Source organism: Ambystoma mexicanum, chromosome 4q (genome assembly GCF_040938575.1).
Source record: "Ambystoma mexicanum isolate Mex_15411 chromosome 4q, UKY_AmexF1_1, whole genome shotgun sequence".
Classification (NCBI taxonomy): Eukaryota; Metazoa; Chordata; class Amphibia; order Caudata; family Ambystomatidae; genus Ambystoma; species Ambystoma mexicanum.
In genome coordinates, this window is record NC_090928.1 from 132394152 (window position 1) to 132420354 (window position 26203).

The 26203-nt window shown below is 46.8% G+C and overlaps 1 protein-coding gene across 2 annotated transcripts in view; it reads left to right on the plus strand.

Annotated features, from left to right (window-relative positions):
* Positions 1–26203, plus strand: part of MAP3K5 (mitogen-activated protein kinase kinase kinase 5) — a 1851596-nt gene that overhangs the window by 946326 nt on the left and 879067 nt on the right. For both annotated transcript variants that reach the window (XM_069607656.1, XM_069607657.1), the window contains exon 9: positions 8980–9139. In XM_069607656.1, the coding sequence (XP_069463757.1) occupies positions 8980–9139 (160 nt within the window). The remainder of the gene's footprint in view (positions 1–8979; positions 9140–26203) is intronic.

The following is a 26203-nucleotide window of genomic DNA, read 5'->3' on the forward strand; positions in this document are numbered from 1 at the left end:
GACTAAATAAGACTACTAAAGTAAAGGCATATGCCTATCCATATATATATATATATATATATATATATATATATATATATATATATATATATATAATTAAATTGAGACTTTTTTAAAATAACACATTATTCATAAGCAAACTCCTATGGACTGTGTAAAAGATGTTTGATGAACAATGTTATTGTAATGCATTCCCTTGTAGGACAAATCCTATGACACCCAATGTTCTGTGATGATAAAAAAAAGCTTTCCCTCTCGTTCAATTTTCAGTCCATATTCTTACCAATTAACCAGAGTCCCAACCCTCTAATTAACCACTCCACCTTATGCCGTTGCCAGACTGACGAAAGAAGCACAGAAAATCGTGTGCTAATTCGATTTGCACATTTTCTTTTTAAGATGTCTGACAGACATTTCTTTTCCTAAAGTCTCTTGGTCGTTTTTTGTGAAATGTACAAGAATGCTATGCATAGTCTTTCTGTCACAATGTCTCTGGGTAATATAAAATATTGGAACAATGTTAAACAAAATAGTTGGCACTTGGAAGAAAAGTGTCTGCTAATCAGGCAACCTTTCAACAAAAACATAATTAGTTTATCCAGCACTGGACTTTTCATAGATTGACATGCTTGAATATTCACTGACTGGGAATCCCTGGCAATTTAAAATGTTACATGCAAAGCAATGTACATTGCTAACAAAGCATGCCATGCCTTCACTTTTGTAGTCCCTCAACCGCATTTCGGTCCTTTTCTACCTAGCCAATGAGGTGGCAGGGTTTAAACTCCACCACTGGCATCCATCTTCAGATTTTGCACCGCAATCTAGTAACTAGGTAATCCTCTACAGCTCTGAGCTTTTTACAAGATAATTACTTATTTTTCAAGACTTTGAAAAGCTTTTTTGCTCTATTTAAGAGACCTTCTACTCTACACCATGTGTTTTGCAGCTGTGCAAAGTTACATTTTCCTGAAATCATTGAGGGAAGATCCAGCACCTGGCTCCTCGTGGCTACGGCTGAGGCAGAGAAGCACCCTCAAAAGGGAAAACGTCACTTTTCAAGGATTCCCTTAGATGTGCATAGAAAACATTTATTTCTAAGAGATGCCCACCATGAGTGCATGTACTGCCTATAGCCACATGACATACAAGGATGACAGATCTATCCGACATTTACCCAGAAGACCCTACAGGCGAATCCTTCTCTATTTAGAGAGTAAGTGCCACTCCTCTGAAAAGGAATCTGTGAAAACAGCTTGTGACCTCCCACAGAACCCCTGAGATGCAGTTTTCTAGAAGGAGAGCTTTGTCATTGGAAAGAGGGACAGTGCCACCATCAAAAACAAAGAAGGGCAGAACAGAGCTAAAGGGCCCATCTATTACAACAACAAAGACGAAACATCCAGCTCCTACTGAAAAAACATCTGCAAGCTCGTCGTCCCACATTTAGGACCCCCTCATCCACGGCCAAAGGGTCATCAGCGCCCAAGTCGCCCACAACGTTATCCGCGAGAGGCAGATTCGCATCTAGGAGCAAATTTCCACCAACAAAGGCCTCGTCCATCGAAAAAACATGAGCGATCTCTGTCAACTTCATCCTCAAACTCCTTTGTCGACGGGTAAGTCCCTGTTGACGGATAAAGTATCATCCACGAAGGACCCTTAGTTGACGATCAAATTACCGTTAATGGGAGCATCTTCGTCATTGAACGGGTGGTAGTCGATGATTGATGCACCATCCACGAAAAAGGCTGTACTAACACCACAACGGTCCTAGACATTGGAGAAGTATAAAGCAGCGGAAGGGGACAAGCGGGCCCCTTTAATACCACAGGATTCAGGGTCCAATACCTTTCTTAAATTAAAGAAATTACAGAATTACCAGATATAATTCTTCAGGAAGATTTCTGAAATGTGGGAGACCGAGGTCAGTGCCTAACAAATACACCCCCCCACTCCTTCAATGGCAAACCTCTTCTGAGGACTCCACAGATCCGTTTCAACCATCCTAATGCAATCCCTGAAGAATATAATGGCCGATTCCCAAAGGAAATGAACAATTCAATGTTTGATGGAGTTTTAACAATCTGTAGGAACACAGATTAGATGGATGTCATGGCATTGGCTTAAGAACATCTAAAAAACATTAGACATGTGAATATGGCGCCCACCGTGTATGCTTTTAAAATGTAAGTAGAAGACACGAGATAATCCGTCAATATAGCTTCCCTGAAAACTAATGATCTAGCAGAGATTTTCGAGCTTGGAACATGTAACAAGAAGATCCTCCACTGTGTGTTTTATGTAGGGCAAATAAAACAGTCCTTTGTATTATTGGACAAATTTACCATCATGGAGATGAAAAATAAATAATATGCAGACAACAAGGAAAAGCAAATAAGCAGTGGCCAACTACGGCAATTGCCCATTTGTGGTTGTAGTATGATGTTGGTCAACTTGGTTTCAAGCATACATCATACAACCAAACATTGCACCTGCCAAAAATGCGATATTTCGCTTTGGTTTACACTAGGTAAAAGTTGTGAAGCTATATTCTATTTAAGAAGCTGCCGATGGCCTGCATTCTATATGCCAGGAAAAACGAGTGAGCATACTGAGTCGCTCTTGGGGAGGACTGTCCGGAGAGTCCCATCCCGGAGCGCATGCAAGTAAATAAGATCGCTAGTAGCATTTACTGTCCGCACAATAGCGCGGTACAAACGTTTCAGTGAATATAATTATAAAGAACAGAGAAAGAAAAATGCCTGGTTTAGTGTTATCATTGGAATTGAGAAAGCACCTCTGTGGTAATTAACCTGGCTTAGTGTTAACACTCAATTTGAGTACATGCTCTCTGTGGCATCTTCATAAATGGCACAGAGAAATGTGCTTTATCTTTGGGAGAGGTTGTGTCATCATGGGTCAAGATACAGAGGTAGTCCTCAGTGAGGCACGTATAATAAATAAACAGTGATTCTGATCATGGTGATTTGTTAACAGGTGGTACAAGATCAAAATACTGATCCAAAGATGGAAGGGGGGACTTAGTAGTGAAACGCTGTAAAGAACAATAGAGGTTAGCAGTGTATCTCTTTTTGAGCATTGAATGAAAATCATCTGCAAGAAAAATGTGGAATAATTAGGAAAGTAATGATGAACTTTGGTCTTTGAAAACATCAAAGCGATGAAATGGTGAGTACCGAGAAAGTATATTTACTCCCCCGTGATGGAATACAATGAGCTTTGTAGCAACAATAGGAATGAGTATGTTTTTGACATTTATAGTCAATTGTAGGTTCTCCAACTCATAGTATGTATGTCTTTACTGTAGAATGAACACTACTTATAAGTAGTAGTGAAGCGATTGGATCTTGCAACACAAGTAGATGCTATTGTCCTGATGAAGTCCTTGATGTTTAAGGAATTAACGAGAACGCAGTAGGATGGGTGGATTTCATAGAAACCGCTGAAACGTTGTGTGTCGACAAATCTGATGAGATGCATCTTTTTTTTTTTAATGAACAGGATATTTATAAATTAGAATTGAGGGAAACGTGAGGACAGTGTTTCAATGTATAAAAGAGAGAATTGATTCATGAATGTGGACCCAAACGAAACAAGTTCCTAAGGGGTATATGTCACTGTATTAAACAGACATTAAATCCAATAAGGATGGAATAGTGAGCACGGTCCCATTTCCAGAAATTATCAAAGTGGATGAAGATGTTAATAATCTATTGAAATATACTGTATTGCACTTTAAGCTAACCCCTTTGTACACAATGTTTGCACTTTAGTTTATCTTGTGTTTGTCATTGAGTCGTTGTATTAGAAATATTGGCATGCACTGTATATTGAAAATATTTTTTGTGATGTAAAACCAATTAATACATAGAATTTTTATTGAATCGAAGAGTTGGAGACCCGAATGCAGTAAAGGAACGTTTTCTGCAATTATTTCCTAATGTTGCATAATATATACACAGGAGGGAGGGTAGCCAGTCGCTCTTGTTGTGTGATATGAATTCCAAAGGAGACAGGAAGCGCTCATAGCTTCCAGGGTACAAACCAGTCAGTAAGATCTTGGCATGGCACCTGTTCGTGACCAACCTGTATGTAGACATCCAGTACCACCCAAGAGGCAGAGACGCCTCTCCCCACGACAATCTACCAGGGCACCCTCCCTGCTGTCCGTCCATGCAGAAGATCCCCATCAATGGAAAGACCCTATGAAAGATGCCTATCATGACTTCTCTGAACCAGAGACACCGGTGGACGAGCCAGAGGAAAGAAAGATTGCTCAGGGCTCATCTCAACAGGAAGATGATGAATGGGAGGACTACATCATTGAAAAGCAGAAGAAGTGAGATTCTCCAGGGAGTACGTTTCCACCTGACAATATTGTGTTGTTGCATTCTAATATAGGTAAAGCTGCAAGGATGTTTGCTCTTTAAGTCACAACGGAAGAAAAGTCTGTGCTGTATGAGCGCAGAGATAAGGGGAGAAGGACCACCACCAATTTATCCATTCTAGATACCTTATGGGAGGAAGAAGAGCAGATACTTGCTAACCCACTCTCAACCCCAGTTACAACAGATATGCTTGAGATAAAGTGTATTGCAACAGAGGATGCACTGCTAAGCCTACAAGGGCACACAAAGCCATATTCCATTATCACAGTGGCCGCTAGGAAGAAGCTTTTTAATCCTGATTCTCCACTCACAGCTCCCCCGCCCCCTGGATAAGGAGGGCAGAAAACTGTAAGTGATAGGCAGAAAGGTGTCTGCTTTAATGTCACTTTCCATCAGGACTGCCAACGTGTTTGCCATGACAGCTAGATATGACAGAGAACTATGACCCAAAATGACCAAATTCATGGATCATCTGCCAGCCGAGTTTCAGGAGGAAGATAGGGCAATTGTCATGGATGAAGAAACATTGGAATACATGATCGACTCTGCGGTTAATGCAGCAGAATCAGCATTTTGGCGAATGGCACATAGAGGGCCTCACACAGCAAGCCTGCATGAAGACTATTAACTTTCACCCTGAAGCACACACCCACATTCTAGACATGCCATTTGATGGTCAATAATTATTTGGCACGAAGATCCATGATCACCTATAGATCATCCAAGACATAAAGATTAACCCCAATGCAAGTATTGAGAAGAGATGGCTCAGATGAGCCATGAAGAGTTGCCCATGGAACAGGAGGATACAATCTAGTGCTCCGCGGGGGGAGTGTTCACCTAAGCAACATAAAAATAGAGGAAGGGCTCAGTGAAAGTGAGAACAGTCCTGAATGCAGGTCCATACTAGAAGGAGAGCAGAGCGGGAGACAATCCATTCTGGGGAAAAGCAAGGAAGACCCGAGAATGCTCCAAAGAAGCTAAAAGCTGTCATCCACTGGAGACGGGAAGCAGGCAGCGAGAATCCCTTACCCGGTGGTGTGGAGCTCGTCCGGAACGTGGCTGGGGGCTGAGAAGCGGTGGCACAACCTTAAAAAGGTGGACCGTGCGGTCCTGCAATAACACCTACACCACTGGCCTGGAGGACGGGAACAAGACATGTGGAGCAAGAGCCACAGAGACATGGAACACCTGTGCAATCCTCAAATCATGCAAGACCACAGGAAGAACCAGCAGAGCATCCCAAAGCCAATGAAGGTATCAGGAGTTGAGCGGGAACTTATAGGGGTATAAAGTTGGCAAAGGAATGCAATTTAATTTAAAATAACAATAGGAGTTATCTCCCTCGTGCCAGTACTTGGCAGGAGAGTGAACCAAGTGGGCCTAGCAGAAGAGAGATATGAGGCATGGGTTTTCAACCCAAACAATATAGTGATCTGGAACCGGAATAAACCAGCATCAAGCAAATATCAGAGGGAGTCTCCCTCCAGACAGTGGCAGAGATAAGACGACTGTCCAACAGGGAAGGTTGTGGGACCCTGTCCACCGTAACAGTGGGGAAGAAGAAACCACTGGTCATATGAGAAGGGTCTGGGACCCCATCAGAAAGATACTAAAGCTCAGAGGAAATCTCACTACAGTGGTGGAGATAAGTTCACTAGTCATAAGTGAAGGATCTGGGATCCTAACAAGATTTGGGACATTGTTGAAAGCAAGTCACAAAGGCAAAGGGTGCATCAACCTGGAAGCACCGAGGAATGATGCTATCAAGCAATACAAGGATATTGGAGTCGTTCTCCTGGTAGCCAAGCAGAGGTTGTTATAGAGACGCCAGGAGAAGGGAGTAATTCCCCCTGACCTTGTTGCACATTGTATCAAGACATACGAGGGGAAAGGAGCCACTCCCCCTGGTTTTATTTGAAGTTAAGCAGAACCACACCAGTGGAAGGGAGTCACCCTCCTGGGTATCTTTTTGTTTTGAAGGAACATTTTGTTAAACACCATTCAAGAAGTAGGAGAAAGGAGCCACTCTCCTTAAAGAAAAAACTTTGCTAGGTTACTCTCTTAGTATATAGCATGTGGGATAGAAGTAGGATTTGACACTGGACAGTGGAATTTACTTTGGCATTCTGGCAAACCCTTTTAGTATTCGTTTTGAGGCAGGGAAACTCCTCTTAAAAGTTAGGGATAGTGAGGACCTCTTTCCCATTTCTAAAATAAGTCTATAAACAAAATCATGCCACCTTTGTGACAGTCTCCTGCTTTGACACCCTTACAGATCCCACTCTCGACAACTTGTGGAATCGCCAGGGAGACAGCCACAGCAGACAGCGGTTTCTGTGTCTGCAACCAAAACAAGTAGTCCCAAGAACAGAAGCATTGGTCTAATTAGCAAGAAGGAATCTTCATCAGGAGCCGGAGGTAGGAGTTCATTATCCAGAAGGATAACCACAGGAACCACCAATCAGTTGCAAAGACAACTCCATGATGGCTGATGCCACTTTTTCTACCTGCGTAGCCGCAGAGGGCAACACTCTCGCTATATCCAGCCCTGGGCCCATCCTCATTTCCGACTGCCAAAGCCATGCGGTCGCTGCCATCTTTCCCACATGTTTAATGATTTCTTAGCAGGTGATTCCTGGACTGGGTTTCACCTACAGCATAAACCATATTTTATGAAGTCCAACTTCATTATTCAATAGACACTCTGTCAATCCCAGTGTAGGGAAGACCATTTATGTTGTCTGTGTAGACCTCAGCAATTTCTGTCATTTTTGATTATTGGAAATCTGTTATCAAAATAGAAAAGGAAGCGTTTTCACCCAAAAAGTTAAATCTTTAATTGAAGCAGATTTAGTTGTAAATGTGTGGTATGCATTGAGACCTAAGCCTTTCCTAATCTAGAAGTATTGGCATGGAAGGAAATTATTTACAGGTGGATAGGCACAAACATTTTAAATGTGGAGGATTGGTGGTCTTGTGGAACCCAGGTTCTAGCATTTGAGGATATGATTGAAAAAACAAACTCCAAAAAGGAAGATAATTAACAAATATGAAAATAGCTATTTAGACTAGGTTTAACGGCACAATCCATGCTTTTATAATTTGTTGCACCAATTACATTTTGTTTTTATTTGTAAATGGTTTGTTACAAACCTTTACAAAACATAAGTAAACGAAAAATGAAATTGCAAAGACAAATTCACAAATTTAACAAGCATAAAACAGACAATAATTATAGACTTCAAATTTTCAACATGCAAAATAAATTTGTAAAAATTGGCCTGTTTAGAAATCACTGAATGTACAATTGATTAAGAATGGCCGTAAGATTCATAGCGATGACTTCATGCCTTTAAAAAGTGAAGTTTTCATTTGCTAATTCATTCCCTACAAAGTTTGAAGAAGTAAAGTAGCGGCAATAACTAGTGATTTAAACCTTCCTTTTAAATGCCTTTGCCAAAAATGTGTGAAAATTTAAAACCGTAATGGGCATCAAGTTGGAACACTCCACAAATAAGTGGTCAAAGGACTCCACATTTTTTTTTTTTTTTACAAAAGCAACAATGCCTAGAAGAAATGTCTAACTTCTAACCCCTAATAGTTCCATAGTCAGCAGGAGGTTAAACCTGAGCCTCATAAAAACATTTTAAAAAAGGCTGTATAATAACTGTTAGGTGATTGTATTTAATAATTTGCATAAAGAGGTCTGGCAGTCCCTCTACTGGCACAAACACAGCCCATGAACCTGTTCTTGGGTGGATGGCCCTCGGGAGTGTCTCAACCATGCTTTAGCTCACTGTGCTTTTCACAAAGGAGAAATTTCCATGACTTATCAGTCTTCGTCCCACTCGAAGGTAGTCCAGCACCGAAATGCTAGGCAAATCTCCTCTGAACAAAGAGTACCAAGAGCAACCGCTATTCTGGGGTTGCTGTTGGTACTCTTGTTCAGAGGAGAGTTGCCTATCATTTCAGTGCTTGACTACCTATGAACCTTGGATTAGCGCTTTGTCACATTGACCAAGTCAGACAAAGCCAAAAATACTTAGCAAACTCTTTTTTGAATAAAACTATTTTCCAGTTAACTGAGTGCAGGTTAATAACTCGAGCTATATTTGTTATGGTATTTTGTTGATTTTTTTTTTGTAATGTACAAAGAGCTAATCTGTGACCACTAATTGAATACTTTTTTTATAATCATTTTGGCAATTACCTTTTAGATTTATTGACATTGTTTTTTAGAGACTTATTTTCATTAACTGTGCTGTTATTACATAGTAAAATTGAAATTGGTCATATTTGCATTCTGGGATGATATACATTTTATATTCTAATTTATACAATCAGAAAGGTGGTTTTATTGTTAAATTAATGTGTACACGTTTCGCATAGTGCATGGTGTACATGTGACAAAAGGTTTGGTGAATTCCATAGTCACAAATGGCCTTTGGGATAAAATCTGAGCTACTTGATGTTGAATTCTCCAAAATCACTTTCTTGTCTTTGAATCTGCATTCAACTAATATCTATACCGTGAGTCAATGTTAATCTCTGTTTGTATTTAAAGGTGTGAAGCTCAGTAGCCTGCTTGGCAAAAAAGGAAACCTGGAAAATATTCAGAGTTACTGGGATGTGGGCTTCTTCTTGGGAGCAAGTGTACTTGCCAATGACCATTCGAAAGTCATCCAAGCATCAGAGAAGCTATTTAAGCTGAAAGCACCAGCGTGGTAAGTTTCTGCTTTGACTGCGTTCTGTATTTCAATCTTCTGTAGGCTTGGGCATGTTAACCTTGTTATACACTTTATTGAATCAATGAACATTTTGAAAATATCGGGCCATGCATATTAATCACTCAAATCAGGTTTTGTCAAATAAAACACTTGAGACACATCAGATCAACCTATACAACAATATAAAACCATAATATATTGAAAACAAATAGAATTAGAAGGTGTTTAATTCGAGGAGGGGACACGTTGAGGATGTGAGTTTTATAGAGGTTATGAAAGTGTGAATGTACTTTTCCTTCTTTTTTGTTTATGGTGGCTGGGTAGATTAAGCTGTTCAAAGGTTACGCTATGTATGGCCATCCATTTCGCAGAGACATGGTCACATAAAAAATATTCGAGGGGATTGGGTCCTCCGACGTATTCCATATCTATGACATGTAATCACCACAGCTGTGCTGCTTCGGAAACTTTTTTCGGCATCTGCGTCCTGCGTCGATGACGTCGATGCGCCGTCGTCGAGGACCTCCTCCGACGTCCGACGTCATCCGATGTGATAAGTAGGACGCACGACGCCCGTAGCCTCAGTTCCATTTTTTCTGCGAACGTGTTGCTTCGTGTTTCTCGGTTCACGCCTCGACTCTTTAGAGTTCTGTTCTTCTCGGTTCTTCGAACCTGTTCGTTTTGTGAAAATCCTTCGTGTGAAGATGTCTTCTACTTCGTCTTCGACCCCGCGTCCGGGTTTCAAGAAGTGCGGGGAGTGTGGGTCCAAGATGTCGGTGACGGACTCGCACGACGCCTGCCTCTGGTGCCTCGGGGAGGCCCACGACACGGATGACTGTATTGACTGCCAGTCGCTCACGTCCAAAGCCTTACGCGAACGTAAGAAGTTGTTGTCGGTAGGTCGGGTGTCCAAGCCCAGGAAGTCGAAGTCTGCAGGGCTTTCGACGGATGATTCGAGGGGTGACTCTCCGCGTCATCGTCGGAAGTCTCGAGGCATTCTCGGAAGCGCCGACACCGGTCGTCTTCCAGGTCCTCTTCGTAGGACTCTGCCCGGCACGTCGTTTATCCCACCAGCCGTGCGACGCCGGAGGAATGGGCTTCCTTCAGGAAGAAAATGCTGGCGATTCTTGAGTCGCAGGGTACTATGCCGTCCGCGCCCCCGAGTGGGGTCGGTCGTGAGAGGTCGAGAGACACCGCTCGCAAGAGTGGTCGGCACGAGTCACGGGAGAGATCCCGTTGGACAAGGAGACTCGTTCTCGACGTACCCGTTCCAGGTCCCGGTCCTCAACGCGTTCGAGACTGCGTGCACCTGTGAGGTCTTCGAGGAAGACATCGACGTCTGAGGCGTCGAGGGCGTCGACAGGCTTTCTCGAGGCTCCGGCTCCGAGGAAGTCGTCGAAGCCATCGACGCTCAGGTTGTCGAGGGACACGCTCGGGGCTCCGGCTTCGAGGGCTGTGTCGACGCCGCCGTTGCTGGAGCTGCTGCATCTGACGCCGATTTCCTCGACGCCGATCCTCTCGGCACCGATGCCGGTCCTCTCGACGCTGGCGTCGATTCGCTCGATGCCATCGACGCCTTTCGTGTCGGAGGTACCCCGTGGCACGGGAGAACCCCCTAGGAAGGCTCTAGTTAAGAGCAAGCACTCTCGGGTGCCTTCTTTTCGCCACCTGGACTATATTTCAGAGGCAGATGAGGATTCTGATGGCCTGGTTCCTAGTCAGGTTCCAGATGAAATTGTCTCGGGCCATAGTCAGTTTGACGATTTGAGACAGTCACTGCATGATGCCAGTGGACTGGACACCTCTCCGGAGGTGGAGTTTTGTAGGCCTGAGCCTGGCTCTCATGCCGATTCCTCGTACCGGCGCCTTATGGCTAGGGTTTCTGAGTACTTGGGATGGTCTGCTCCCCCAGGGGAGTTTGTGCAGGATGATCTGACGGACATCCTTGATGTTGGTCCCCCAACTGATCCGGTACTGCCGTTCCATATGGCTTTACAGAGAAGGGTGGCGGCGGCTTGGACTGCTCCAGAGAGTCTCCCGGCGGTGGGCAGATCCTTGACGCGAAAATACCGTCCAGCCAGTAGCGACCCCTGCTACTTAACCAGGCACCCTACTCCGGAGAGTTTGGTGGTGCAGGCGGCCACGGCCCCGGCAAAGCAGGCGTCGTACCCTACCATCCCTCCTGATAGGGACGACAAAAGTTTTGATGGCTGGACGAAGAAAGTGTTTTCTTCTGGTGGTATGGCGCTTCAGGCGGCCAACTCCATTTGTGCCTTGTCTCGTTTCACACACTCTGTGGAACTGTTGCGTTAGCGGCTGAACATATTCCCGAAGGGGACGAACGGGATGGTTTCCTTGCTATGGTCCAGGATGGTAAGGATGCCATGTGTGAGTCCGTTCAGTCGGGTTTGGACTTAGCTGAATGCGTCAGTAGGTCCATGGCGGCGAGCACCGTGATATGCAGGTTTGCGTGGTTGCGGAAGTCGGGGTTTGCTCCTGATGTGCAGTCTCGGCTCCTCAACATGCCCTTTGACGGTGAACACCTTTTTGGCAGCAAGGCTGACAAGAGCCTTGAGAGGTTGCAGACCTCGAAAGCTGCAGCGAAGTCGTTGGGCGCTGCAGTTCGCCAACCTCCGGCTTTTCGTCCTAGGGGACAGCAGTGGAGGGGTGGTTCCTTTCGCTGTTACTCGTCCTTCAGTAAAGCGAGAGGAGCTGGCAGTCAAAGAGGCCAACGCAGGGGTACCAGAGGTGGACGACAGGGTACCCGTGGTGCCAAGGCCGCTCGGGCAGTTGCCTCTTTGCCCTCAGGTAACGCCGCAGCCACTCCCACTCAGTCATGAGGCCATGTCCCATGGTTCGCCGGTTGGGGGAAGGCTGGCGCAGCATCTTGTAGAGTGGCAAGCCATTACTTCAGATGTGTGGGTTCTGGAAATCATAACCCACGGCTACTGTCTTCCCTTTCGGCACAGGCCTCGCGACAATCCACCGGGGAACCTCTCTTTGCAGAGTCCGGATCCACTCCTTGCGCAGTAAATTCAAGCCCTGCTGGAGAAAGTCGCCATAGAACTGGTGCCTGTAGCAGAGAGGAACATGGGATGGTATTCCCCTTATTTTTTGATTTCGAAGAAAGACGGGGGTTTGAGACACATCATGGACTTGCGCGGTTTGAACAAACTCCTCAGGAAGGACAAGTTCAAGATGGTTACTCTCTCTCAAGTCCTCCAGGCCCTTCAGCTTCAAGACTGGTTGGTGTCACTCGACCTCAAGGATGCTTACTTCCATGTGCCGATCCATCCCAGGCACAAGAAGTACCTGAGGTTCGCGGTTGGCGACTCGCACTTTCAGTTTCGGGTCCTGCCGTTTGGATTGACCTCCGCCCCAAGGGTTTTCACCAAGCTCATGGTGGTGGCGGCAGCGCATCTCAGGCAAGGGGGGATTCACGTCTACCCCTACCTGGACGACTGGTTGATCAGGGGGAGCTCTCCCGAGCAAGTCCTGGATCATCTGTTCGTCACCTGCCACTCCCTTCACAGGCTGGGCTTCTCCCTCAATTTGAAAAAGTCCCATTTGACGCCAACACAGCGGCTCCAGTACATCGGAGCAGTGCTCGACACTTCCCTGGGGCAGTATTTTCCTCCCCAGGTGAGGGCTCTTCACATTCAGCAGATGGTGCACAAGTTTCAGCATGCCCAGACGCTCCCAGCGTTGGAGTTCTTGAGGCTGCTCGGCCTCATGGCATCCTGCATTCTTCTGGTGCCAGAGGCTCGCCTGCGGATGAGATCTTTGCAGTGGGCGCTCAAGACGCAATGGTCGCAGTCCTCCGGCAGGATGTCGGACCCGGTTCAGGTGCCGCCCTCGGTCGCCCGGGACCTTCTGTGGTGGGCCGTCGAAGGCAACTTGATGAAGGGGGCTCCTTTTTGGCTTCCCTGGCCGGAGGTGACGATCGTGACGGATGCATCCCTCACGGGTTGGGGAGCTCATGCCAACGGGCTGACAGTCAGCGGTAGTTGGTCTCCGTCAGAGTCCAGACTCCATATCAATCTGTTGGAGCTGAGGGCCGTCAGGCTAGCCCTGAAGGCTTTTCTGCCGACTGTGCGAGGAAAGAGTGTCCTGATCCTGACGGACAACACAGTGGCCATGCACTACCTCAACAAAAAGGAGGGGGCAGGGTCACTTCCTCTGTGCAGGGAGGCGATGCAGCTCGAGTTCTGGGCCATCCAGCAGGAAGTTTCGATCTCGGCAGTTCATCTGGCCGGAGAAGAAAACGTGACGGCGGACGCTCTGAGCAGGCAGAGCACGATCTCTCATGAGTGGGAGTTGGCTCAGGAGATTCTCCTGGAGATCTTCGCCCTTTGGGGGACCCCTCAAGTGGATCTCTTCGCCTCCAGTGTCAACCGGAAGTGCGAAAGGTTTTGCTCGCGGGAATTTCCTCCAAAAGGAGCCTTGGGAGACGCGTTCGTGGTGGAGTGGTCGTTCCCGCTGCTGTACGCGTTTCCTCCAGTCCCCGTCATCCCGCAAGTGCTGCGGAGGTTACGGAAGTTCGGTTCCCGGATGATCCTCATTGCTCCGGCGTGGGCTCGGAGGACGTGGTATCCGGACCTTCTCGACTTGTCCATCTGCCCTCCGCGTCGTCTTCCCTACCGAGACGATCTGCTCTCACAGGGGGGGGGGTCAGGTTCTCCATCCAGAGGTCAGATCCCTCAACCTTCACGCTTGGCTTCTGAAAGCTTGAGGTATATGGATTGGGACCTCCCTGAAGACGTGATGGAGGTGTTGCTTTCGGCCCGAAGGCCAGCAACAAAGTCTCTGTACCGTTGCCGTTGGCGTAAGTTCTGCGACTGGTGCCGAGTTCAGAATGTGGATCCTTTTGCATGTGACATCCCCATGGTTCTGTCTTTTTTACTTTCTTTGGCCCACAGGGGCTTGCAAGTGGGTACTGTTAAAGGTTACCTGGCGGTGCTGCCATCTTTAAGCGCTCGTCTGAAGAGTGTTCTTACTTTAAAATCCCTTTGATTTCACAGTTTCTGAAAGGGCTCACTAATGTGTTCCCTCCGTCACCTTTCCTGGTGCCCGGTTGGGATTTAAACCTTGTTCTTAAGTTACTTATGGGTGCTCCGTTTGAGCCTTTACATTCTTGCCCTTTGAGGCTGTTAACTCTGAAAACTGTGTTTTTAGTTGCGGTTACTTCCGCTCGCAGAGTGAGTGAGTTACAGGCACTTTCAGTTAAGCCACCCTTCACTGTATTTCACAAGGACAGGGTTGTCCTTAGAGTTCGTCCTTCTTTTCTTCCGAAGGTAGTGACGGAATTTCATTTGGCCCAGAAGGTTGTTCTTCCGGCATTCTATCCTCCTCCGCATCCTGGTAAGGAAGAGGAAAGGCTCCATAGGCTTGATCCTAGGAGAGCTTTAAGCTTTTATGTTTCACGCATGTCCCGGGTCAGAGTGGCCGATCAACTTTTTATTGGTTACGCTGGAAAGCGTTTAGGGCAAGCTGTGACGAAACGGACTTTGTCTCGCTGGATTATTTTGGCCATCTCGGAGTGCTACCGGTTGGCGGGTAAAGGACCCACCGGCTGGCTTGCGGGCCCATTCTACCAGGGGTATGGCTACGTCTATTGCCCTGCAGAGGGGTGTTCCTATTCGCAACATCTGTGATGCAGCCACCTGGGCTTCAGTACATACATTTGTACGTCACTATTCCCTTGATTCCATCCGAGCACAGGATCTGGCCTTTGGCAAGGCGGTCCTTTGCTCTGCTATTTGATTGGCTATTCTAAATTTTGATTCTAAATTCTTTCCCTCCTCCTTGCTCTGGTACTGCTTTGGGAGTCTGTCATAGATATGGAATACGTCGGAGGACCCAATCCCCTCGAAGAACAAGTTACTTTCTTACCTGGTAACGTTCTTTCGATGGGATGGTCCGACGACGTATTCCATATCGCTCCCGCCCTGCCTTCCCAGCTGCAGAATTTCTTTTGCGATTGCAGCTTACGTTCCGCAAGGCTTTGTGTCTGACTGGCAGTTGACTAATGTCACACGTTCTGGGGGAAAAAAACTACAACTGAGGCTACGGGCGTCGTGCGTCCTACTTATCACATCGGATGACGTCGGACGTCGGAGGAGGTCCTCGACGACGGCGCATCGACGTCATCGACACAGGACGCAGACGCCGAAAAAAGTTTCCGAAGCAGCACAGCTGTGGTGATTACATGTCATAGATATGGAATACGTCGTCGGACCATCCCATCGAAAGAACGTTACCAGGTAAGAAAGTAACTTGGTCTTCTGAAGTATTTGATACATACATTAAGGCACCCTCACTTTGTGCCCCATGGTTTTCATCTTTTGTTGAATCAGTTATTAATTTTAGTTTTCTGTCACAGCGCCATCAGGTTTTCATGCATCTGCCTTTGCGCCCCATCTGTCTGAATTTTCTGCCAGGACCCTCCATGCCTGTTTCAGCTTGAATGGCCATATCGTTCAACAGCTACACCGCCTGACACTGCCTCTATACTTTGCTCAGCACAACCACACCTTGCATCCTACTCTGTCCTATCAGTCTCCACGATTCCCCCACCCACTTTCACTGCCCAACATTTCCTTAAAACCACACACCACTCACCACATCCGCCCTTCATAAACTGCACCTTTAATTACAGTCGGTGCCAAATGTCACTCTTCTTTGCCCAGGTCACACACAACTCATCTCCTGATCAGCATCCACACCTTACTTTACCAACACATTCCCAACAACTCTATCTACACACCCAATTACCTAACAACCCACATGTTCATACCTTTTCTCCAGAATGGGGTCTGGCATGGATTCACATGCTCAAGAACATTTCTTGGAGGATTCCGGAAGAACTTTGAGGCCTACCCCGATTCGGATATGGCCCAGGACAAAGGAGATTCGGCGCCTACTGGATCCAAACAGTTTAGGCACTGCCCAAGATGTGGACTGCAGAACGTCTTTAAGGAGGACAAGCACTCACAGTGCTTCTAATGCCTACACGACAACAAGTCGCATGTGGAGGAGGACTGTGCGTTCTGCAAGAACATGTCCGTCCAGACCATGAAGGACGATCGTAAACGAGTCGCTGACTGGCTGGAGGCGAAGAGCCCAGCAGCAGGTGAGATGAAGTCGTCCGAGCGGTCTTCTAAGATCTTTGAGGGAGCCCCGGCGATGGGTGCTCAACAAAAGGCAAAACACAGCGATTCCGTGGGCACCGGGAGCGCTGTTGGTTCGGGCGCCTCGGCTGCCAGGCAGTGCGCGATGTCATCGACGCCATCATCCACGAGCCAACGCTCTGGCTCGGTGAAAAGGAAGTTGGAGAACCCGGGTAAGCTTCGGGAGAAGCCCCGGTCGATCCCGGCAGAGAAAGCCAAGGGCAGGCGAGGCGGTGACCCTCCCCTTAAGGTGAAGGCCTCAGACGCGCCCAAGGTCGTGAAGGCTCTGATTCACCCGCAAAGGCCTCGATTGAGAGTCATGGCGGCCCTGGCAAAGCCTGCGGAGGCTACCCCAGTGGAGATGACTTCCGGGCCTAGAGTTTCCCTGCCACCCCGGAGGGAAACATTGTTCCAGCCTATCGAGAAGACCCCCGTGAAACCCTGGGGCGAGAAAGAGGGGGGGGTGCACGGTAGCCCTAATGGATACAGATACTACCTCAGAGGATGAACTGGCTGGCGTCAAAGCTATACTGGACAAGAAGTTCGAGGAGGTCCTGACACACGGGAAGGATGCCGACGAGGCAGACCTAGAGGGCAACGAGGAGCCGCGGGCTGTGGAGGAAACGGAGGACGCCCCAGCTGTCACTCCCGTTGCAACCGATGCCTACGCCACAGGACAATGACAATTCAGGAGCAATCTTGATGGCTTTGCAGACCCTGTGTACGGAGATAAGGACAAAGTGCTCCATACATGTCACCTTGTTCCTCAAAACGTCATTATCCTCACAAACATCATTATCCACATGTCTCCCTGTCCATGAAACTCACCTCCACAGCATGGCCACACTTCAGACTACTTGCCCATCACAACTCAATTATTGTGTTAGGTGTATCTTCATTTTAATTTTACAGATAAAATACAGTTGAAGGATAAATATGATGTGCCATAGTAATCTTTCTGCTATGAATTTTCATATGACACCTGCAGCTCCATTGGTTACCCCTCCCTCATGCACACAAGTAAATGTGGGCCAGGTTAGGGTTACCATACATTGGACCCTGTAGCATTATTTTTTTACTTGTCCAAGTCCTCTCTATGGCCATAATTTATTACTCATGGATATGCCCTAAGTAGAGTCATAACTCAGTAATTGATTTAGAGCTAGAGAGGGCTGCAGTGACAAATGGTATCCACCACCATAAGTTAGTTTGGCACATTTTCTCAAAGCCATATGTCTCTATATCAGTATAAGTTGTAATGCACAGTGTGATGAGGTTTATTTTCTAGGCCAAAGAATGAAGACTGCACAAAGTAAAAAAATGGAGCCCACACATTCTGCAGTGTATGACTTTCTTTCTAAAGATAGTCCGTTGTAGTCTCTATTGCAGAAATGCGCCAGAATTTGTTTCACCAAAAGGCTGAGGCTAGGGGCGTAATGGGGGAAGTGGTTGAATTCACTGGATTTTCTACTAGTGCCTAACTTTCCCTGTGTCACTAGAGTTGATATGTTCTGTTATTGTTATTGACCCTTAGAAGAACCATTGTCAGGCTCAGGGATAGTTAATGTCCCACCATCTTTTTCATCAGGCATATTAGTTACTTTGAAAAAAATGAATGCTGTATGACAAATGCTCGATGGAAGAGACTCTAGGGTATACATGAATGGACCATCCCCAGAACATAACATACCTAATACAACATAGGCCCATTCACACACTTGTTTTACTTCGCAGAATGCACAGATCATTCTAAAAGCAAATCATTTTTTATTTAACAGCATTGTGTCTTTACCTTAGTCCCACTGGCAACATAAACATGGGTACCATACTGTGACAATTACATGGAAAAACCTAATTGCAGAAATACATTAATCAAATACGTCATATTTGATGCAATTGCACATACGTCTTGAAAGACACCTCCGTTCACAACCTACAACAATTTAAAGTGATATACGTGCATAATTAACATGGTGCACACATATAGACTATATACAACCTCACCGTAATTCCATGACAAATCCTAACAAATCATACTGATCACCTATGCAATTGTCATAGTATGATACCAAGGTACATGTTGCTAATGGGACTAAGCTAAAGACATGATGCTGTTAAATAAAAACTGAATTAATTTAGAATGATTTGTGCATTCTGCAGATTAAAACAAGTTTTCCTCCTTCTCGAGCTCTCCGCTCATCCGCCTCCAACTCTAAGCAACAAGTTGGTGGTAGATCTTTCTTCGGCTGGGTCCTCCCTCTGGAATAGCCTCCCTTAAACTTGAGGAGAACCATCTCCGGTTCCGGAAGCACCTGAAAACCTTTCTCTTTGCATCTGCTTTTTCTCCTCCTCTCCTCACCTGACCTCCTGGGTGTTACTGGAACTGCACCGGCTACCTGGACACCCTCTGATCTCAGACCCAGGTCCCTGCCCGTCCGTGTAACACACCTGCACTGCCCACCTGGCAACCCCCGCACTTGGTGACTGTTTCGGTATCCCTACAGTCCCCCTACCAGCCCTTGACACCTGATGTCTGCACTTACCCATGCACTTGCAACATGATGGCCATTACTTTGTTTCATCTATTCCCATGTACTGCACAGTCCCTGCCCCCTTCCCACCCAGTTGCACAATCTAAATGACACCTGGCCTAGTAGGATCGTTGTCTGTCCTCCCTTTGTTACCCTCCCTTGCCTCGTCCCGCCTTGAAACACTTGTGTATAGGCGCGTTATAAATGCCATATCATATCATAATGGGCGTATGTTTTATTACATATGACAAATGGAGGTTCGTTGGTGATGTTTGTGTGCTCTGGTTACGATTTTCTTGTGGGGGTGTTATCAAAGCTGGAATACTGGTAACTTACAGATCGAATATCTGAGACACTGACTCTCTTATGGCCATTGGAACGTAAATGACTAAAGAACTAGTTCAAGATGGAGGATGCATGTATTGGACGGGAAGACCTCGGCACCCCCAGCCCCTCGAAAGCCCCTGGTTACTTGAGAGGTTTCTAGCATAGCGAAAGTAAAGAACCTAGTACATATACTCAGGTGGGGAGACAGATTTATAAGGGAGGACGGAGGTGGCACATTTTCCCTGCGGGTTGGAGAGCAGCACACTTTCCTGGCAAAAGCCTCTGGGAAGCTCAGAATATCCAGGTGGAGCACCGGATAGGTGAGTCTGAGGAGAAAACATTGGACCAGGAGGGAGAATTGACTGGGTCAAGGGTTTCTGAACGATCTGCAATGTGAAGTACTCTGATCTTACTGTGGGTATTTGTGCCTCTAATAAACCTATCCTGTCAAACAATATATGGTCTAGAGTCTTTCTTTGGTGCCTTGGCCAAAATAAAGACCAGAACCATTGCTAGAGCACACATTTAGGCATGATGCCCACCAATCACATAGCGAACACTTAAGAATACATTATAGGATCCTAATTGAATAGTGCTGCCTGTCTGCCTATGAGATTGGCATGTTAATGCATACTTCACCAGTTAAGGGACCTTTAGATTAACTCAGAAGTAAAAAAAAAAAATAATTAAGTATAGTGAAGCAATCCTCCAAGTAATTTGTTGGGGACAAATGAGATCATGCTTTGTCTTTTGTACCTCTACTTTAAGGATGGGCTTCTCAAGGAGATCTGTGTACTATTGAGCAGGAGAGCAAGATTAAGATTCAGCAGCTAGTTAACCTGGAGAGAGTAATTCAAAAACTCACATTTCACCAACAATGGATTTTTCATGGATTCACATGGTCATTAAATAATCCCTGTTGTCAGGCGGGGAAACCCTCAGTAATATTAAAGCAGTTTTGCTTTAAAGCTGAAAACTGATTGTCGCTTATATAGCCTGTTGCTGTCACTTTGTGTCATATTGCCCCAGCACCAATGACATTAGTCCTCCTTAGCTCCATCCCTGGTGGCCATCCTCAGATTTTTACTACATGTTTAAGTGTTGGGAGACCTTGTTGTTTCGCTCCTTTAAATCTCAATGTTTTTGTTTGAATTTTCTGAATTTTTTTAATCGTTTTCTTCAAGATCAGTCACTTCAGTGACTACCAGCTACAGGGACCCTTTGCCAGTGAAGATCACGACCATAGACAGATCTTCTCGACCGTGTGAAGTTGTCTTCACAGGTTTTAGGCATTCCTCACCAGCTGCAGTGAAGGACGCAACGAAAAGCCTTTTCGAGGCCTGTACTAAGTGTTGCCTTAAGAACGTGTATGTGGAGTACCACCATGAGAGATGCTTATACTGTTTGCATCCAGACCATGACATGGACAGCTGCTCCATCTGCCAATCCTTTTCTTTTTTTTTTAAACATTTATTTTTATTGGCAGAGGTTTACAACAAACACACATGTCAGAGCAGCAGAAAAGAGCAACACACACAAAGAACATATTACAACAATTGCCAGAATAGTACCGTAGCAAGTAGGGGACATTCAATTTTGGTGCACCATGACACTCGAGGGCTTCACTGTGGGACCGGGGACGAGCCGCTCTTGGATGCACTCTCATCTTGATTGTTAAGATAGCTGTTGAATGCGGACCTTATGTTCTTGGGGCGAGAGTGGGCAGGAAGCTTAATTAGGTACTCTTCCTCACAATTACGGGACCATGTAAGCAAGTTATGCCACTTCTGATAGCTCGGGGGAGAGGGACTCTTCCAGCTTTGGAGTACACATTTCTTGGATACAATACAGTTTATATTCCGGAATTTTGCCATGCGTCTAGCACCGTCGGATTTCCATATCCCAAACAAAACTCCCAGTGGATCAGGATCGATTACAGCACCTGTGATATCAGCGAGTGTCCGCAGGATTCTCTCCTAGAATTCTCCCAGTTTGTGACATGTCCAGGACATATGTAAATGATCCGCGTTCTCCGCCCTGCAGTGGGAACAGAAATGTGTGGAGGTGTGGACAAACATCGATATTTTGAGAGGGGTGTAGTAATTACTGTTCAGTAATTTATACTGCATAGTTTGGTAGCGGAAATTGAGGGACACTTTGGTATGCAAGCACATCTTTTCCCATAACTGGTCGGAGACCTCAAGGCCCAGTTCAGCCGCCCATTCACTGCGTGCCCTGGAAGGCTGGGTTGGGGTGCACGCCAATAACATTTTGTATAACGAGGAGACTACACCGCGGGCGCCGCTCGAGTTGGCAATGTATGCGATCTCTGGGGTGTCGGGGGGGTTCGTCGGGGAAGGTGGGCCATTTGGCGCGGAATGCAGCACGGAGCCTATAATATTGCAGCATCTCAAGCGGAGACCTAGAGTAGCCAGGCTTCCGCATCTGTGGGTCTATAAACCTACCATCATGATATAAGTCTGTTAGTGCCTGGTAGCCACGAGTCTCCAAGTGCCGAGCCAGGGCTATGTCGTGTGTAGGCTCTAGCCTGGGGAACCTTCACACTGGGAGCCATTTGTAATAGGGGCAGGATTCTGCTGTCACGTTCAGCAGTCGATCCCAGGCACGCAGAGTGGTTCCGACTGGATCCAGGCGGGAGGCGGGTACATAATGTTAATGTTATATGAGGGTCATTATATTAGTTCCAGTAGCCGCCAGAATCTCCAGCTTGACATGTGGTCGGGATAGAGAGCTAGGATACCAGTCAGTGGCGTATTGGGCCTGTGCAGCTATACAGTATAGTGTTAAGTCGGGGCGGTAAACCCCCCCCCCCCTCGCATATGGAAGCGTCATATCTGACCATTTCTTGCAGACCGCACCTGAGTTACATGTGAACTCTGCACATGGTTTGTGCAGTCTCGTGAAGTATTTTCCCCCCGGGCCAGATGGGTATGTTACTAAAGATGTAGAGTAACTTGGGGAGCAAAACCATCTTAACGAGGGAGAGCTTCCCAGCGAGTGACAGTGGGAGAGGGTGCCACCGTGCCATTTTCGACTCGGCTAATTGTGCTGTGGCCAGGTAGTTGTCTGCCAGAAGGGTGGTCTTGGATAGGGACATCTGGACTCCCAGATATCTGATCCCGCCAGGGGACCAGCGGAGTCGATATTCAGTGATTGGTTGTTGAGTGGCATTTTTAAGCGGAAAGACCTCGGACTTGGAGTAGTTGATTGTGAATCTCGAGAAGGCTTCCTATGCGTGGAATGCAACGTAATACGGGATCAAGATGGGTGCAGGGGTCCCTAATGTATAATAGGTCATCTGTGTAGAGGGATATAATCTCAGGGGTGTCTTTCAATCATATTCCCCTATGGGAGTGGCATGCTCTGATATGGTCCGCCATTGGCTCCATCGCTAGCGCAAAAAGGATCGGGGAGAATGGGCAACCTTGTCGGGTCCCTCTGAAGAGTGTGACCAACGTGGATGTCGGGGAATTGACCCGGACCCTCGCCACTGTGGAGGAGTATAGTAGTTTAATGTAGCCGATCATATTGGGCCTGATGCCCCTTGTCTCTAACACCGACCACATATACTTCCATTAGACCATGTCAAATGCTTTTTGAGCGTCGAGTGTGACTGCGATAGCATTTGAGTCCTGGTCAATACTGGCCCTCACATTGAACAGCCTCTGGATGTTGTGAGACGTGGATCTCCCTGGTACAAAGCATGTTTGATCTTAATGGACCAGTTATGTCATAATCGGGAGGAATCGGTTCGCTATCACCTTAGCGAAGATCTTGGTGTCTATGTTCATAAGGGAGAGGGGCCTGTATGACCTGCATTCATTGGCAGGTTTGTCGGGCTTAAGCAATACCGTTATGAAGGCTTCGCGCAGGGAGGGTGGAAGGACGGACAAACGGAGCGACTCGTCCCAGGCCTCCAATAATTTGGGGGCTAGTATGGCTATGTATTCCTGCATAAGGATGTAAGCCTGTCCGGACCCAGTGCTTTACCCTTAAGGAGGTCTGAGATGGCTCAGACTATCTCATCCAGTATGATCGGAGCGTCTAGCTGGTTTCTGGTCGAGTAGGCGACGCATGTTGTAGGGATCCGATCAAGGAGATCTCTCATATGTCGTTCACTATGTTTAGGGGGTAGGGAATATAGGTTTGTGTAGAACTCAGTAAAGATATCTAATATCTGTTCGTCCGACCATTGTGGAACGCTGTGTTGATCCTTGACAGAGGCAATCTGGGATTGGCCACATTCCCTTCTTTGTATATTTGCTAGTGTTTTCCCGGGTCTTTCACCCTTCCCATACTTTTGTGCAGCCTGTGGGCGGCTAAAGCATCAGACTTCTCTGGTGGTGTGTGTTGAACGTCTTGAGTTCTTTGCTAATTAGTCGGAGTTTGGCAGGGTCAGATGCTGTCGAGCAGTCTTGTTCCAACTCTCGCAGCCTGGATTCAGAGCGACCGAGGTCAGCCCTTATCATTTTCAGCACACCCGCTTCCCTAGATATGGACATTCCTATGATATATGATTTTAAGGTATCCCATCGGACACCTGCGGTAGTAGCCTGAGAGGTATTGCACTCAAGAAATGTCTCTATATTTGCTAATATATCAGCCTTGAACACGATGTTTGTGAGGGCAGTGGACTTGAAGCGCCATTTGCTGAAGGTCGGGTCGGGTACTCCCAGTTCCACTGATAAGGTGATTGGGCCATGTTCAGACAGCATGTGGCTCAGTATCTGTGCTCCCTCCACCCTGCCCATCAATTCACTAAACACCAAGAACAGATCAATTCTGGAGGAACTATCGTGGACTGAGTAGTAATTAGGTATATTTGCGTAATTGAGGATGCAGTACCCTCCAAGCATCTCGGATGTCAAGTGTGGTGCTGTGTGTATGTAATCTGCGTGCTGCACTCGACAAAGGCCTGGGTGCAGTTCTGGTCCTATCCAAGCTAGGGTCTAGTATCCAGTTCATGTCACCTCCCCAGATGATCTGAGTTCCCACATAGCCCAGCAATATCGCGTCTATAGTGTCTGTGAAATCTGGGGTCTCTACTATGGGTCCATAAGTGTTTACGAGAAGGTACTCGCTGTTTACCATTGTACAGTGTAATATGACATACCTGCCTTCAGTGTCTATGTAGCTCTTGTGAAGTATGAATATAATGGATTTATGAATCAGTCAGCACACTTCTGGCCTGTGTGGAATAGGACGTGTAGTATGGTTTTGGTCCCCATGATGGTGCTATGCTCATTGCCAGGCGATCCTTAGAGTGTGTTTACTGTAGCATCAGTATCTTACTACCGTGTCTTTGGGCATAAACCATTATTTTGCAGGCATTGGTATAGTTAATCAGTTCCCTGATATTCCAGGACATCATGGTCGTGGGCATTTCACTTGTCTAGGGCACATCCCAGATCGTTTGTCGTAGCATGTGTTTGCAGCTTGTGTTGTTACTATTGAGTCGCTCCAACATAGCGCGATGTGCTGGTCTGCCCCTGCCATTGCCACTATAACTCCCCCAAACAATACCTTCCCCCTGCTTCACCACCCTATTATAGCCGGCGGCATCCTCGCCCTCCCTCATCCCGCAATTATCAACAAATTCTTATAAACCGGTGTCAGTGGGCCAATCCCTACATGGACCGGCCGCACTCCTAGCTCAACGGGGGCTTACACCGAACAAGACTTCCAACATTATTGCAACCGCCGTGGGGTACGCTGTTGCCGTGTTGCCAACCAGAAACAGATAAACAGTGGTGAAGTACCATAGAGGAATCTATATTCGGCTATGAGGGTCATTAGGACACTGTTTACCATCTTAAGGGCAATTGTGTCAGGGGATGGGATTAATACAGCTCTAGTTCTGGACCCGCTGATCCAATCTGCCCAGCAGGAGGGAGACGAGATGTATTGGAGTAAGAGTTAGTGTCAGCCCGCGGCTGGTAGTGATGTCACCAGGAGGCCCCCCGGTTGACCCAGTTGGCATGATAAGCCCAGTGTCGGAGGACCACATATGTCCTTGGGAGAAGGCTAACCTATCAGATGCTGAGAGATTCTAGTAGCCAGGTCGTTAGCAAGATCAAGAGCAGTTTAGGTGCGGGTCAGTCATTGTCCATGTGGTCTGCAGTGGGATTATTGAGAGGTATCTGTGCCTCTATGAAATTCACCGCCTTGTCGGGAACCGTGAAGAAGTAAAGTTTCCCCTTGAAGGTGAACTTCAGCCGTGCCGGGAACAGTATTGCGTAGGCGATGTTACGTTCTCGCAGCAGCATCTTGATCCCAAGGAACTGGCGCCTTTCCTGCTGTACCCCTACTGAGAAGTTGGGGAAGATCCTGATTGTTTGGGAGCCAAGGCACAGTTCCCCTTTCTCACGTGTTAGGCGGAGGATGAGGTCTCTGTCTCTATAGTTGAGTATTCTGACAATGACAGGCCTGGGAAAATCTCCCGGTGCGGGTTGTGGGGACAGGGCACGATGAGCACGCTCCACAGTGAAGAAGGGGGGCAGATTGGGCTTGTCAAGCAGCTCTTTTAGTAGATTTTCGACTGCTAGTTCCATGCGACCCTTCAAAGCATTCTCAGGAACGCCAATTATGGGTATGTTCCTGCTCAATCTTGATTCCAGGTCATCGCATTTAGCCTTAACAAGTTTCATATCTCGGCTGAGGGAACTCACTGTGTCTTGAAGAGTGTGTAGGCTGTCCTCATTGGCACTGAAACGAGATTCTGCTTCAGTAATCCTGGTGCCTGCACAATCTATTTGGGATTTGAGTGAAGTGACATTGGCATTTATATCTAGTTTCTCATGGAAGGAAGCGAAATTCTTGGCCATTGATTCCATCATTGCTGCAAGATCTGGTGCAGAGGCTGTTGGGGGCGAGGCAGGCTCCTCTTGATTAGATAATGTATGGGTCAGTCCAGGTCTAGGTGTCGCCTTAGCAAATTTATCCATGGCTCCTGTTTTGTTGGCACCCCGGGATCTGTTAGACAGGGCAATGCGAATGTGTATGTGGTATTGGCA